At 46.3% G+C, this 15440-nt stretch overlaps 1 protein-coding gene across 1 annotated transcript in view; it reads left to right on the top strand.

Moving 5' to 3' along the window:
• The window catches only part of C8B (complement C8 beta chain), a 42267-nt gene that overhangs the window by 5407 nt on the left and 21420 nt on the right, over positions 1–15440 (top strand). Inside the window, exons 2-6 of the mRNA XM_007462565.1 lie at positions 1344–1500; positions 4699–4840; positions 7564–7693; positions 9949–10081; positions 12642–12839. Coding sequence (XP_007462627.1) covers positions 1344–1500; positions 4699–4840; positions 7564–7693; positions 9949–10081; positions 12642–12839 — 760 coding nt within the window. The remainder of the gene's footprint in view (positions 1–1343; positions 1501–4698; positions 4841–7563; positions 7694–9948; positions 10082–12641; positions 12840–15440) is intronic.

The raw sequence follows: 15440 nt of genomic DNA, 5'->3' as shown, positions 1-15440 counted from the left end.
CCCACTGGCCTCACCCCATCCCCTACCCACCCCTATGTACTGTCCTCGCTCTGGCCTGGCAGACACCAGTCTTCTCCTTGTCTGCTTGTTGTGCTTATGTTCCCCACGGTCCTTGGCCGGCATCTCTCAAGAACAGTCTTATCCTCTCCCAGAGCTTTTCATGATCAGATCTGTATCCCTAGTACAAATCCCTCTCCTGAGTTCCAAAACTATGTAGGAACTATTTATCAAACGACTCTATGTAGGTATTCCACAGACACCTGGAACTCCGCTTATCCCAACTCCATCATCCTCGAAAGATTCCTTTGCTCCTGAGTTCCCCACTCACCCACCCACTCAAACTAGAAACCAGCATCAACCTAAACCTGTTCCTCTCTCTAACCCACACCCCCCATCCTATTACCCATCACTCTATCCATTCCACCTGAGAATCCTCTAGTAAGTCTGTCCTCCCCATTCTGTCTCCCCTGGATGCTGCAATGGTGCAGGCTCACATCACTCATTGGTACCACTGCTCGAGCCTCCTGCCTGCTTTTCCTGCCTCAGGGCTCTTCCCACCTCCACCCAGCCTCCATACTGCAGCCACAGTGATGTCCTAAAGCTCAGCTCTGACCGTGGAGCCTGCATGCTTAAAAACCTTGCCTACCGGATAAAGTCCGGAAGAGCTAAGGCGTGAGGCATGTTTCTGTTTTCCTATCCTAAGCGAAACTGAGTTTCAGAAGGCAAAACCTGTGTCTTATAATTCGCTGTATCCTCTTTAGCATAGTGTCCTGAACATGGTTTGTCCTCAGACAAAATTTCATAGAGACTCATAATGTGAGAGGGCAACGTAAAGACCACCTCGTCCAAACTTCTCAATTTCCAGGGGATGAAACAGAGGCCCCAAGATGGGGAGGGTATTGCTTGAGGTCATACATCTAGCTGTGGTTGTAATCCCTGCATATCTAAAGCACTTTAGAGTTTATAAAGTGCTTTCACGTATACTTTCTTATTTAATCCTACAAATAGCCTAATGAGCTAGGTGTGATTCTCTCATTATATTATATAGGCGAGAAAAGGGAAGCTCACAGAGGTTGAAAAACCAGCCCAAGATCATCCAGCTGCTGATGGACTGTCTTCTGATCAGAGTTCAGCACTCTTTTGACCCTAGCTAGCCATAATGTCAGGCAGTAACTGGGGGTTCAACAAATACTTGTTGAATGAATCCACCTATACTTGACTGATAAAGGAATAGCCTTGCACAAATGAGCAAATATATATTTATTGAATGGACAGACAGGTGGTTGGATGTATATTTAATTCCCTTCTGATACTTGACTCTCTTTTCTGTGATGACCTTTTAGGGGTGAAAGGCCACCCTCTCTTGAGTCAAATGCAGTCAACGAGAGCCTCGCCAAGGCTAGACAGACGCGGAGTGTGGATGTCACCTCAATGCCTATTGATTGCGAACTGTCCAGCTGGTCCTCCTGGACCACATGTGATCCTTGTCAGAAGAAAAGGGTAGGTACCCAGGCCTTGGGAGACCTCTAAGCTTCCAGGAGCCCTAATCCTCAGCCAGATCGTCTGAGGCATTACTGACAGTGCCTGCATCATAGTGGGACCTGGGTAAATGTTGGCTGATTTAATTAATGGATTTTATTCCTCTGAGTTTCCAAGGAGCAATCAGATCCTTTCTTTGATCTTTCAGATTTTTTCCAAGCATATCTGTCCTTGCTCCCATTAGCAGCTTCTTTTATTTTATTTTCTTTTTTTCTTTTTTTGCGGTACGCGGGCATCTCACTGTTGTGGTCTCTCCCGTTGCGCAGCACAGGCTCCGGACACGCAGGCTCAGCGGCCATGGCTCACGGGCCCAGCCACTCCGCGGCATGTGGGATCTTCCCAGATCGGGGCGCGAACCCGCGTCCCCTGCATCGGCAGGCGGACTCTCAACCGCTGTGCCACCAGGGAAGCCCAGCAGCTTCTTAATTAGACTTCCTACCTCCAACCTTGCTCTTTCAATCCATCTTTCATGGTGCAGCCGGGGGAGCTATTGAAAATGAAAGTCTGGCCAGTCTGGCCCCAGCTTGGACGTCCAAAGTCTATGCATGGCCCTTAGGATCAAGCCCAGACTCATGGTATTCAAGGCCCCCCATGCCTTAGACCGGGCCTACGTCTCCATAGAACATCCCCCATGCCAGCACACAGGACACGTGTATTTTTCTGACCATTTCACACTCTGTCTGTTCCTTTATTCATGCTGCTTTCTTAGGCTGGAGTGAACTTTCCCCCTCCTTCACCAGCTAACACCTACTCATGATTTGAAACTGCTTAGCGGCCGCCTCTTTTGAGAAGCTTTCCCTGACTTCTCAGCCCCCCTTGCCCTTAGATGGATACCCTTTTATGAACTGCAATAGCTCCTTATTCCTCCTGTATCCTAACACTTATCATTTACTTTTCTTTTATTTATTGGTCTTTCCATTAAATGGTGAGAGCTTAAAAACGTATTCAATACTGTATCTTCAGTGTATAGGCCAATGTCTTGCATGTAAGAGGTGCTCCATAAACATGTGTTGTTTGAGCTCATCATATTTCTTGACATCTCTATAAGGAAGGGAGGATAATTGTTACACTTTCTGTTAGGCAGATAGATAGAGACCCAGGGCAGGTAAGTGATTTCTTGGGTTCACCCAGTAGCAAAAACAGACCTTGAACTCAGGCCACTGGCCTCCTTGTCTAGCATTCTACCAGTCAAAACACACAGTCTCTGCAGTATCTGTTCTTCGATCTTCCTTGTCACAGGAGGGCTGACCCAGGAGCCAGCTCTGAGAACAGGATATGTGTCAGAGAAAAGGGAACGGTTCTCATTTCCCCGGCTCCTTGGGAAACTGGACCAGCCATGGGCTAGGACTCTAAAGAGGCTGTGGAAGTAGGCCCGGGACAATTGCACACTTAATTGGATCAATGTGGAGAGCCAGGCAGGCTCATTCAGTTCCCAAAGTAGGCATTATTGCTGATGTGATCAACATTGATCCAATTATCTGGATAATTGCTTTATCTGCACCATAAACCAGGAAGACCCAGCATGAGCCGTCCATCCATCCACTCACTCAGCCAGACAGAGCTCTGCACTCAGACTTTGCTACACATGGTCCCTCAGTGGACATCACTGCTGTCTGCCGGGTCAGTGGCTGGGGGTTCATCAAAACCTTTCGACTGGAGTTGGGAGATGTCTTTCCTCCGTCATCTCCACACTCCTCAAACCCATTTTGTCTCTGGTGCCTGGGGCTAGTCTTCTAGCACCTTCTTTGCAGACCTTATCCCTGTCCTGCCAGCCTCTGCCTTCCAGGAAGAAAGACTCTGGGAAAGCAAAGGACCATGGGTGGATGCTTGTCTATGTTTCTTTTCTAGATTTCCAGATACCATGCACGTAATAAGTGTGGCTGGTTAACATGTCAGTCTGTAAAGGGGCTGCTATCCTGCTTTGCCCCCTTTGGTGGTACCAAAATCTTGACTGCAGCTAGCATTTGGATGCCACCCAAATCTGATCATTTCCTTCCTCTGCACTGGTTTCTCATTTCCCCATAATGAAATACTAAATCCAGCCTTACTGAGGCCCGGGAGGCCCTGCCTCACCTGCTCCTGGCTACGTCTCCCTCCAACTCTTGCCACTCTCCCTCCTTCACTCTTCACTCCAGCTGTGGTGGATTTCTTCTTGTTTCCTGGAACAAGGTGCATACTGTCTAGTCTCTCAGCTTTGGCACAGCAGTTCCCTCCACCCAAATTGCCCTTCTCTCCCCTCCTCAGCCAGCTCTCCATGTTTGCCTGACATGTCTACTCATCCTCTGAGGCTCAGCTTAGATGTCGCTTCACCATCTCCTAAGGGTGCACTGTGGATTCCCCTCTGCGTTTACAGAGCTCTCGGTACTGCCGCTGTCATGGCACCAGTTGCACTGTGTTGTCACTGCCTGGTGTTGACCATCATCACCACCACCACCACCATCTGTGGCCTCCTCAAGGGCAGCCCAGAGGGCATGATTATGATCAAAACCAAACAAGCATAAATAGCACCTACCTTTTTCAACACTGGGTGGCTCAATCAAAAGTTTGGAAATCCAATCAATATTTCTGGAATAAACAATCTAGAGAGAGAGAAATATCGACTGCTAAAAATTATTAATAATTAAAAAGAAAAAGAAGCACAAGCAATTGAGTGCCTCCTGTGTACCAGGCAACATGAGGTTTCATATATATCTCATACATATAATTGAAACTCCATAACTGTATATTTAGGTAATTCATTATCCCCATTTTATAGATTAGTAAATTGAGATCACAATGCTTAAGTAGCTTACCTGATATCACATAATTAGAAAGTATCAGTCAGTGGCCTCAAAGTGCATGCTTTTGTGTTATAAGCTACTTAGTAAATGAGAATACTTGAATCAACCCATTGGATTAATCAAGCTGAAAGACTGAACTGGCTGCATCAAGGCACTTACTACCTTTGACTCCAAAGCCCACGATTTCCCCACATTTACCAGATCTTTACCGATCACTGTGGATGCAGAAACTGAAGGTAAGGTCCCTGCTGTCAGAGGGCTCCCAGTCTATTTGAAATAGACAACCAGCCAATGGCAATATAGATCCTTAAGTGTACCCCTTAGCTCCCCAGGTCTCCAAGGCTCTGCCCTTGGTTCACCTTGCTCCTCTCTGCTACAGTACAGACATGCCTACTTGCTCCAGCCCTCTCAGTTCCATGGGGAACCGTGCAGCTTCTCTGACAAGGAAGTTGAAGACTGTGTTTCCAACAGACCATGCAGAAGTCGAGTGCAATGTGAAGGCTTTGTGTGCGCGCAGACAGGTAGGTATAAAGGGACACAGGAGTGGGAGGGGAAAGCTATCAAGTGAGCCAATGGCACATGATGATGGGAGGACTGGCCATTGCCTGGTGCTCACGATCAGGGTCATGTGTCAGGTCAGGAGGCCCCCTTGACCTCTTTTTACACGTATTATTTCATAAAAACAACTCTACCACGTAGGTGTTAATATTACCCCCATTTTACAAATTGAGAAATTGAGACTTGGAGAAGTTATTCACTCAAGATCGTATAGCAGGTAAGTGGAGGAGGTAAAATTAGGAATCGGGGAATTCAAATTACATTCACTGACATTATGGACACCAAAATTATGTGTGCTAGACTAAGAACTCCCGAGTTAAATCTTACTTTGACTTTGTAATTTAGAGAAGTCACTTAACCTTCTCACTTGTTGGTTCTCTAAACAGAAAATCAGAAGTGATGTTAATACCTTACAAGTTTGCTGTAAGCATCAAGTGACACAATGGATGTGAAAGCTCTTTGCAGACCATGAGTTCTGCTGGCTTTCTCAGAGGTTTGAGGCTAAATACAATGTAGCAAAGCCACCTGCAACAGTTAAATAGGGTGGGTAGCATCATTTATCTCTGAAAGCTCTTTGGTGAGATGGTCCCGTGCATTTCTGTATCGCCAAGTACAACATAACCCTTAACCCATGAGATAGTCATAAAGCATTTTCGATTAAAGGAAGCAAGGGAAAAAAAGAAAAGACAGATGAACGGGCAGACAGAGGGAAGGAAGGGAGGAAGGAAGGCGCACACAAATGAATAATCATCAGCGGCAGAGCTAAGTAAACACTTGTCTTTTCAATTCATTCCTCTAGCTGATTCAGGCAAACATATGCCTCTCTGTTTCTCCAAGGCTCCAGCAAAAATAAGAGTATTTTGACCCAAATTATCTAGATGGGAGTTGCAACTCTCTACATTCTCTGTAACCATGTGGACTGTGTTTAGGGATCTTCTCAGAAAGAATTAGTGATTCTTAGAGCAATTTCTAGGGCTTATTGCAAAGGCGAAACTCCATCCAATAAATCTGAAAGACTTTTACAGGGTGTCCATGGACTAATTATGACCAGTGTTCCATGATTCTGACCAAAGCCATAATGGTTATTTGGGCAGGCTTTAGTTTAAATGCCTTGTAAGGAACATATGAAAACCAGATTGTTACTCTTCTGCTTTTAATACCCCAAAACATTGGTTAAAAGTGACCAGACACATCTGAGGAAAAAAGGTTACCTGTCTTAGGGGCTTTATCCCCCAAGAATATACAAATAAGAAAGGAAGTCAAGTCAATGGGGGAAAAGCGTTTCAAGGAAGCAAATAATTTTCAACATGCAGAGTCCAAATAATTTTATCATCTAAAAGTAGTCCGGGGCTTCCCTGGTGGCACAGTGGTTGAGAGTCCGCCTGCCGATGCAGGGGACGCGGGTTCGTGCCCCGGTCCGGGCAGCTCCCACATGCCGTGGCGCGGCTGGGCCTGTGAGCCGTGGCCGCTGAGCCTGCGCGTCTGGAGCCTGTGCTCCGCAACGGGAGAGGCCACAATGGTGAGAGGCCTGCATATCGCAGAAAAAAACAAAAAAACCCCATAGGTTCATATAAAAACTCATACAAGCATACAAGAATGTTCATAGCAGCATTTTGTATGACGGCCCAAAAGAGGTAACAACCTGTGTGTCCCTCAACTGATGAATGAATACACAAAATGTGGAATATCCACACAATGGAATATTATACAGCCATTAAAAGGAATGAGGTACCTATATATGCTGCAACATAGATAAACCTCGAAAACGTTATGCTTAATGAAAGAAGACCGTCACATCAGACAGCACTGTGAAGTTGATTCCATTTATATGAAAGTGCAGAATAGGGAAATCTATAGAGAGAGAAAGTAGATTAGTGGTTGTGAAGGAATGGGGGAAAAGGGGAATTGGGAGATATGGAGTTATTTGCGGGGGGTGGGTGATGGAAATGTTCTGGAAATGGATAGTGGAGATGGTTGCACAAAACTGTGAATGTACTAAAGCCACCCAAGGAGCAAAAGTGTCCAGAGCCTGTGCTCCACAAGGGGAGAGGCCACAGCAGTGAGAGGCCCGCGTACCGCAAAAAAAAAAATAAAAGTAGTCCGAATGGCTCTGGTGTTGAAGGCAGTGTGGTTTAGTGGGGAGAGTTTATGATAAGAAAGCTATAGGTTCCAATCCTCCTGCCAGTACTTACCAGCAATGTGCATTTGGACCATCAAAACACTAATAATGGTAATAACAACACATATCCAGCACTTATCATGAGCCAGTACTGTTTCATTCATTTAAATCCCCAGCAACCCTAGGGGGTAGGTATGATGGAGTCTCTATTTTACAGATGAGTAAATTGAGGCGGTGGGGGGGTCAGGTAACATTTGGAAGGTCCCACCGAACCCACCACCTCTCACCAGTGCCAAGCAGAGGAGTCCAGCCTTCCTTCCTGTCTGGCCACTCGACCCCTGCCTAGCGGATCTGCCCTCAAGTACTTTCAGAAATATAACACTGGCTTCTTTGGGGGGATAAACTGTGGATTCCATTACCCACCCACCCCGATACATGAGGACTAATGCAAACAGAGCATTAAAGGCACAGCAAAGTGTCCGGCCCACGGTGGGTCTCAAACCATGTGAGTTCCCCCCCCCATCTTACTGGCCTCGGACCGTGGGTAACCCCCTTTCTCCATCCCAGGGAGGTGTGTAAACCGCAGACTTCTTTGTAATGGGGACAGACTGTGGAGAGACCAGTCAGATGAGGGGAACTGTAGAAGGATTTATAAGGAAATGGACCAATACTGGGCCATTGGCAGCCTGGCCAGTGGGTAAGTTACCGCCTTCTGTTGTAGAGCTGGAAGGGCACACAGTTAAATGCTATTCTGGAGAAGAGCCAGGGAGGGACCTGTAAACAGATTGGCTCCTTTTTCCTTTCTGAAAAAGGCAGGGGTGTACGCGGATGCTTGTGGCTGCTCCCTGAGGACAGACCCAGGGCCTCCGGGAGCACATCCCCACGGAGAGATGGACCTACGCAGCTGCAGGGAGGGAGCATTGAGAGCAGAGCTGTGTGTTGGGGCCGCGGAGGCTCCACACGAGGGCTGGGGGAAGGGTTATTTGACACCTGCTCTGTGACTGTGTTAGGTACTTTCTAAGCATTACCTTTTTTTTTTTTAACATCTTTATTGGAGTATAATTGCTTTACAATGGTGTGTTAGTTTCTGCTTTATAACAAAGTAGACGTAAGACAGGAATAAAGACACAGACCTACTAGAGAATGGACTTGAGGATATGGGGAGGGGGAAGGGTGAGCTGTGACAAAGCAAGAGAGTGGCATGGACATATATACACTACCAAACGTAAAATAGATCGCCAGTGGGAAGCGTTACCTTTGAATCCCCTTGACAGCTGCGAGGGAGGTTTATCTGTTTATCGGGCTTGCCCAGAGGAGAAGGTGCTAAGTAATTAGCCAGTGAAGGAGTGCATTTCCAGCATGGCTCTGCAGCCACTCTGTGTGCAGCCAATCTGGAGGCCTCTGAGTTGGTTAAATCCTCTGGGGAGATGAGGGGTCAGAAGGGACCAGACTGCCCTGGTGCCCACCCTCCTTTCCTGCTGTGCTCTGCAGCCTCTCAGCCTCCAGGGGAAGAGGAGGGCCTCCCTTCAGACGCCTCACAAATCCCTTCAGACGCAGTGTGGGGAGCAGAGTGGCCCTGGATGGGGTTCTCCCTCTTCCTAAATGAACGTCAGACCTCCATCCTGAAAGGTTGTCATTAGAGATACGGATGCCTCAGGTGGGGAAAACCTCCTCTCAGGACCATCTTAGAAACTAGTGATTATAAGCCCCATCTCCTCGATAAGGAAACTGAGGCCTGGAAAGTTAAGAGAGTTCTCAGAAGTCACACAGCAAAGAGGGTGACAGAGTGGACATTCAGAGCCAGTAGCAGAGGCTGACTGGACCCTGCAGGAGGGGCAGAAATACGGCTCACAGGCCACAGGACCCTGGCTGAGGCACTTGTCTGTGCGGTGCCTTAGTTTTGTCATTTGTAGACGGAAGTTAGTAATACCCTTCTTTCCAATCTGTGAGGGATGCATAAGCTAATGCCATGGTAATAAACTAATACACAAGAGTCAGCTGGTACGGGTGTGGTGGGAAGAAAGCAGACTCTGCTCTTGACTTAAGGCACTCAGACTTTGAGTCCTGGCCCTGCCAGCTGCTGGGCAGTTCGGTTGCCCTCTCTGTACCTCACTTTCCTCATCTGTTAAATGGGTATAATAATAATACCCATGGATTCAGTGAGCCAATATGTGTAATTGATTATTACAGTATTAAAAAAAATAAATGAGGCTTCCCTGATGGCGCGGTGGTTGGGAGTCCGCCTGCCGATGCAGGGGGCACGACAGGATTTTCATTCTTTCTAAATGGACATAATGGCATCCAGGGCTTCAGGGACATTGAGTAAGGTGATGCCCTGAGCCATCTGTGACTGTGCCTGTTTCCAGTTAGACCCTCAGTAAATGGGAATTAATTTAGTGTCTTGTGATGGGGGTCATACAGAAATTAAGAAGAAAACCACCATCCCCAAGGAGCACAGAATCTAGGGGAGACAACAGACGCATAAATAATAACAAGCCTTTATCACAGACCAAGTAGTGTTCTAAGCATTTAACAAATATGGACACGTGTAATCCTCACAACCACTCCAAGAGATAAGATTTTCTTTGTTCCCATTTTATGAATGAGGAGACTGAGGTACAGAGAGGTTAACTGGTGTACCCAAGGTTACAGAACTCGTAAATGGCAGAGCAGGAATTTGACCCCAAGCATCTGGCTGCAGAGTCCATGTTCTTGCCTCCCATGCTAGACCATTCTTAGAAGGCAACTGCAGTAGGTGCAGAACAATAAATACATGAATGGGGCAAGCACGGGGTCTAATGAGGACCTCTAATGCACGCAGCTTGGTACAAGTGTCTCATCCAGATATTGAGGGCCTTGAGGGCTGTACCAAGGAATTTGGCTGTCCTTTAGTAGGTCTACCAGTTGGGATTACACCCTCACCTCTTACCCTTCTCCGCCCCTTCCCTGCAGGATAAATTTGTTCACAAACAACTTGGAGGGCCCAGTTCTCGATCACAAGTATTACGCCGGTGCGTGCTCCCCCCATTACATACTCAACACGAGGTTTCGGAAGCCATACAATGTGGAAAACTTCATCCCACAGGTATGTGCCGGCCAGGAAGCCACCGCAGGGCCACGGCAGGGACACTGGCAGAGCAGCCAGTAGCACGGATCCAGACCCGGCCTACAGCCTGCCTGCTGGGCGAGCGCCGATGCATCGCTTTTTCTCTCTGAGCTTCAATTCTTCATACGTAAAATGGGTGGTCCCTTCCTCTGGACACAGTGGTGAGGCTGACATGCCATGTATAGTACAGGCAGTACAGAGATGTAGTAGCCTTAATCATACTAACAGTAATAACAAAAGCTCCCTTGAAGAGACAAGCTTAGGATTTGGAGTCTCACAGATGCCTTTGCAACTTACCATCTATATCATCTCGAAGGCTGCGCGCCTCCGTTTTCCTGTCTTTAAAATGGGAGTTATAAAGGTTCTACCTGCACGCAGAGGATTAGTGAGGTGATTAGTGAGTGTAAATGCTTAGCACACACAATACCTGGTTTCATTGGTGAGTGTCAGGAAGTGCTAACTCTTCTTTGTTTTGGGGGGTGAAAAAAAGGCTATTTTTGTTTTTTATTTATAGCCACAGATAGAGAAAACTGAGCTTCAGTTTCATAATTGTACCAAAAGCAAATACAGACACTGTAGGTCCATACTTTATTTTGCCTTTGGAAAATTTCACAGACAAATTTCACAGACTTTCATATATATAAACATTGGTATGACAGCTGGGACACCCTACCTAGACTTCCAGAGTTTATATAGACATTACAGGCAAAGAATTATATCAGTGATGGAAGAGCAAACGGTCAGTGGGGTAGGAAGTGACGCGAGTGACTTAACCTCATGACTGGAATCACGAGCCAGTGGTTTGAATAAATGTAGTCAATTGAGCGGCAAAGAGATAGATGTCTCAGATGCCAGGTGACACTAGAATCATCATGACAGACATGCAAGAATCCTAGCATCCAGAGACAGCCAGATGACAGGAAGTGTTAACTCTTGTTATTATCAAGTCCTTGCCTATTAGAACCAGGCTTTGTTCTAAGCATTTTTTTAAGTTATAAAATGCTCTACCAAGATAAGCCTGTGTTATTAACAAGCAGACTTAAAAGCAATCTCACAGGAAGTGGAGTTTAGAATAGACTGTGTTACAGTGTGACACACACACCTGAGACTGAGGGAGAGACCTGGGTGCCGGGCCTGGCTCTGTCACAGGTCCCAGTTCTCTAGGCTAAGTTCCTGCTCTTCTCTGTGCCTCAGTTTCCTCATCTGTAAAAGGAGGGGCTGGACTGGATGACGTGGATGGTAGTTTTCACGTCTAAAATTGTGCAGTCCTGAGGTTAGATTGCTATCCCTCCTCCCTCTCCTTTTCTGCTCCCCTCCCCACACATATTTATTGACTGAAAAAGACAAAATGAGCCTTGGGACAAACACACCCTCCCCCGTGGTGTCCAGCTCCATCCCTGTGGCCTCCGCTTTCAAGGGAGGATCTCAGAGTAGCCGTTTATCCTCCTGGTAAAGAGAGCTCCTGGCCCAGGCAGGATATAGAGCTTCCTCTCTCCATAGCTGTGTTTTGAGCCCTGTGCCAGGCACTGTACAGTGTTTCACCCACATAAACTCAACCCTCAGAACAAGCCCAATGAAGGGCCCGTTATCGTATCCATTTTACACATGAAGAACCTGGGGCACAGAGAGATTAAGGCCAATGTCCAGGGTTACCCAACGAGAAAATGGTGCCTCCCACCTTGGGTGCCTTACTCCCCGCCACGCTTGGAATCACACCTGCTTCTCTTCCTCGGAAGCTGAGGTGTTCTGGGGACTGCAAGTATCCAGAAGCCGGCGGGGTGTGGGCGGAGACGGTTTGGGGCTGGTCACTAGGAGGCCACCGAGGCAGCGCCCTTGGCAGTTCCCTGTGCACAGCACCACGAGCACTGATTTTCGAGCAAACAGTTCCTCTAAGTTCTCAAAGGCACTTGGCTGCCCTGTCCCTGAATCGCCCCTGCACTGCCTTTCACCAGCCCCTCATCAGCTGTCACTGAGCTCCTCTTACGGCCTCCGCATTGGCTTCTCTCTCTGACCCCAAATCCATCCCTTCCGACCGAACCGCTATTCCAGCCTGTCACGAACTTCCTGATGCTCTGCTGCTTCCTCGGTTGGCTCATTCTTGGATTAAGCTCACATTTTGGCAGGTCATCCAGAGCCTCAGCATCTGGATGCCAGCACACTCTCTCATAGCACCTTTGTCTTCCCCTCACTCCTGTATCTTCTGATACAACTGCACTAGCATCCCTACAGTTTCTGGACCACACCCTGCCCTTGCCCACCTCCACGTCTCTGCCTACAGCCCAGAATGTTCTCCTACGTTTCTGTCAGTTGACGTCCAAATCAAGCGCCCACCTCTGAGTATCAGCTTGGACACATCTGTTTCTCCTGCTGGATCAAGAACGCTGGGGGTGGAGATGTGGGCGCCTCTTGAGTATTTTGTGTCCGGAGCACTTAGTCTAGTACCTGGAACATAGTAAGAGTACAGTGGGTATCTGTTGACTTGAATTGAATTGATATAAGTCAAATGACATAAGGAACATTTTCTTTTTTCTTCCTTCAGACCCAAGGCAAATATGAATTTGCACTGACAGAATACGAATCGTACTCAGATTTCGAACGTAATGTCACAAGGACAACAATTAGCAAGTCTAGTTTCAGCTTTGGTTTTAAAATACCTGGGATATTTGAACTTGGCATTAGCAGTGCAAGTGGTAACGGCAAACATTTTATTAGCAGGACCAAACGATTCTCTCATACGGTAAGTACCCTTCGGGTGCTCTTCCATTTCTATGTATCCATTTGAATTTTCATGCCCACAGATGTGTCTGTATTCCGTATTGCTACTAGTTATGGCAGCCAATTATATTTGCTATCTTAAAAAGCTTTTCACAAAGAATATCTTGGCCTTACATTAACTTACTTTTCAGAAAAGCCAGACAGAGGTGGCCTTCTATAATTATTTACTTTCATTTTTTTTTTTTTTTAGTATGGCTTTGTTTTTGTCTTTTTTTACTATTTTAATTTTATTGGAGTATAGTTGATTTACAATGTTATTTTCTCAGTTTTAATTTTTTTATTGTGGTATAATTGATTCACAGTGTGCTCATTTCTGCTGTACAGCAAAGTGATTCATGTATACATATAAAGACATTCTTTTTTTAAATATTCTTTTCCATTATGGTTTATCATAGGTTATTGAATATAGTTCTTGGTGTACTCTCATTTTCTAATGAGCTTTTCCCTTGGTTTTCATTAAGCTGAAGAACGTAGCTTTGCAAGAGACTGAATCATCTCTGGAGACTTTTCGACTCCCAGCAATTTGACTTCTGTTCCAAATATTCAGATGAAATTCCTCTCCAGATTGTCACCCAAGACCTCTTCTGGGGTCACCTCCAGCTTCTTGGGGGTGTTGTTGTGGTCACATGCCTGTTTCTCCTGCTTGCTTTCCGGTCCGTACCCGTTACTTTCCTTCCTGGGTTCTAATAGCCCCACCTGTTCTCTATTTTAATTTGTGGCCGCCTTCCCTTCTTACGCTACAGCTGCTGCAGGTGACTCTTCCGTTCACCCCCCCTCCTCTACCAAGGCAGGCATGAGCCTTCAGCACCGCTTCTCGCCTTTCTGTGAAGCTCAGACCTGCACCGCCCACTCCTCTGCTTATCACTACTTAGATGCCTTATGGACACTCCAGAGCAAGTGCTTCCTGCCAAGCTGTCTGTGTTAAATAGCATTCTTTTCCTTCTGCCTTTCCAGGCTAGGAATGTCAGAATCATATTTGGCTCTCTCTTCTCTTCATTCCCACATTTGTTGACCACCAGATCCTTTAGGTTCACTCTCCAGTATTTCTTCGTTTTTTTTAAATTGGAGTATAGTTGATTTACAATGTTGCGTTAACTTCTGCTCTACAGAAAAGTGGTTCAGGTATACATAAATATATACATTCCTTTTTGTGTTGTTTTCCATTATGAATATAGTTCCCTATGCTGTACGGTAGGACCTTGTCGTTTATCCATTCTATGCATAATAGTTTGCATCTGCTAACCCCAAACTCCCACTCCGTCCCTCCCCCTGTCCTGGCCTTGGCAGCCACAAGTCTGTTCTCTATGTCTGTGAGTCTGTTTCTGTTTCATAGATAAATTCATTTGTGTCCTATTTTAAATTGCACATATAAGTGATGTCATATGGTATTTGTCTTTCTCTGTCTGACTTACTTCACTTAGTATGATAATCTCTAGTTGCCTCCGTGTTGCTGCAAATGGCGTTATTTCATTCTTTTCATGGCTGAGTAATATTCCATCGTATATATACACCACATCTTCTCTATCCATTCGTCTGTCGATGGACATTTAGGTTGTTTCCATGTCTCGGCCATCCAGTATTTCTTAATCAAACTCTGATTACATCTTCACTAGGCCAGGCCCTTTCATCTCTGGCTTCAGCCCTCCTCATGGGTCTCCTGTCTTCCAACTTGCCCCTTCAAATTTATGTGCTTCCAGAAAAATGTTTTTATGATACTAATCTAGTCGTATCAGCTGCTCCCTGTTGCCCATAAGGTGAAGATCAAAGCCCATGACTTAGTGGAAGAGGAGCAACTGGAGTGTGAAATAAGGTGACAGGCAGGTGGACTTGAAGAATCTTGGATCCCAGAGTGAATGAGGTGCATCTATTCTCTGGTCGCTGAGAGTTTGCAACATGAGCATGATGTGGTAGCAGACTAATCTGAGAGGAACATGGAGGAAATTAAAAGTCTACAGCGATTTATGTGAGAAAAAGGGGGTGGTGAGGGGCTCAGAAAGTTCTCTGCTGCCAAAATATCAACCAGCAGAAAATGAGTCGTAAACGTGAACTACACTGTAACCGGCTCTGCTTATTTTCCTTCATCTTCTCGGCTGTGAACAACCTGGGGACAGAGGCTGTTTCTTTCATCTTTAGATCCAGGATGGCACTTGGTAGGTGCTCAAGACTAAAATATAGTGATGACGGACAGGATGATTAAAAGGAACTTGCCTTGTTAGGAGAGAGAGAGAGGGGTACCGTCCTTTGCTCCCTCTCCCTCCCTCCCTCCCACCTCCCTGATTCAAACAGCCAGTTATAGAATGGTTACATCGTGCTAGGCACTAAACTAGACACTTGGGACCTAGAGACAAATATAACACGATTCTTGCCTTCAAGCTCACAGTCTAGTAGGAGAGGTAAACACGTTTGCAGATAACTTAGTCCTGATTCTGCTATCAGTTGGAATATAGCATGGTCTGTACTACAAAGGGAATATGATGCAGTGCAATCCTGGGAGATGGAGTGTGTGTCAGGGAAATTCAGGGATGGCATCACATAGGCAGCAACAGGTCAGCAGGAGGGAAAC

The sequence above is a fragment of the Lipotes vexillifer genome, unplaced genomic scaffold (assembly GCF_000442215.2).
Source record: "Lipotes vexillifer unplaced genomic scaffold, Lipotes_vexillifer_v1.1 scaffold54, whole genome shotgun sequence".
Lineage (NCBI taxonomy): Eukaryota > Metazoa > Chordata > Mammalia > Artiodactyla > Lipotidae > Lipotes > Lipotes vexillifer.
The sequence above is the reverse complement of the archived record's forward strand: the minus strand, read 5'-3'. Positions and strand labels throughout refer to the sequence as shown.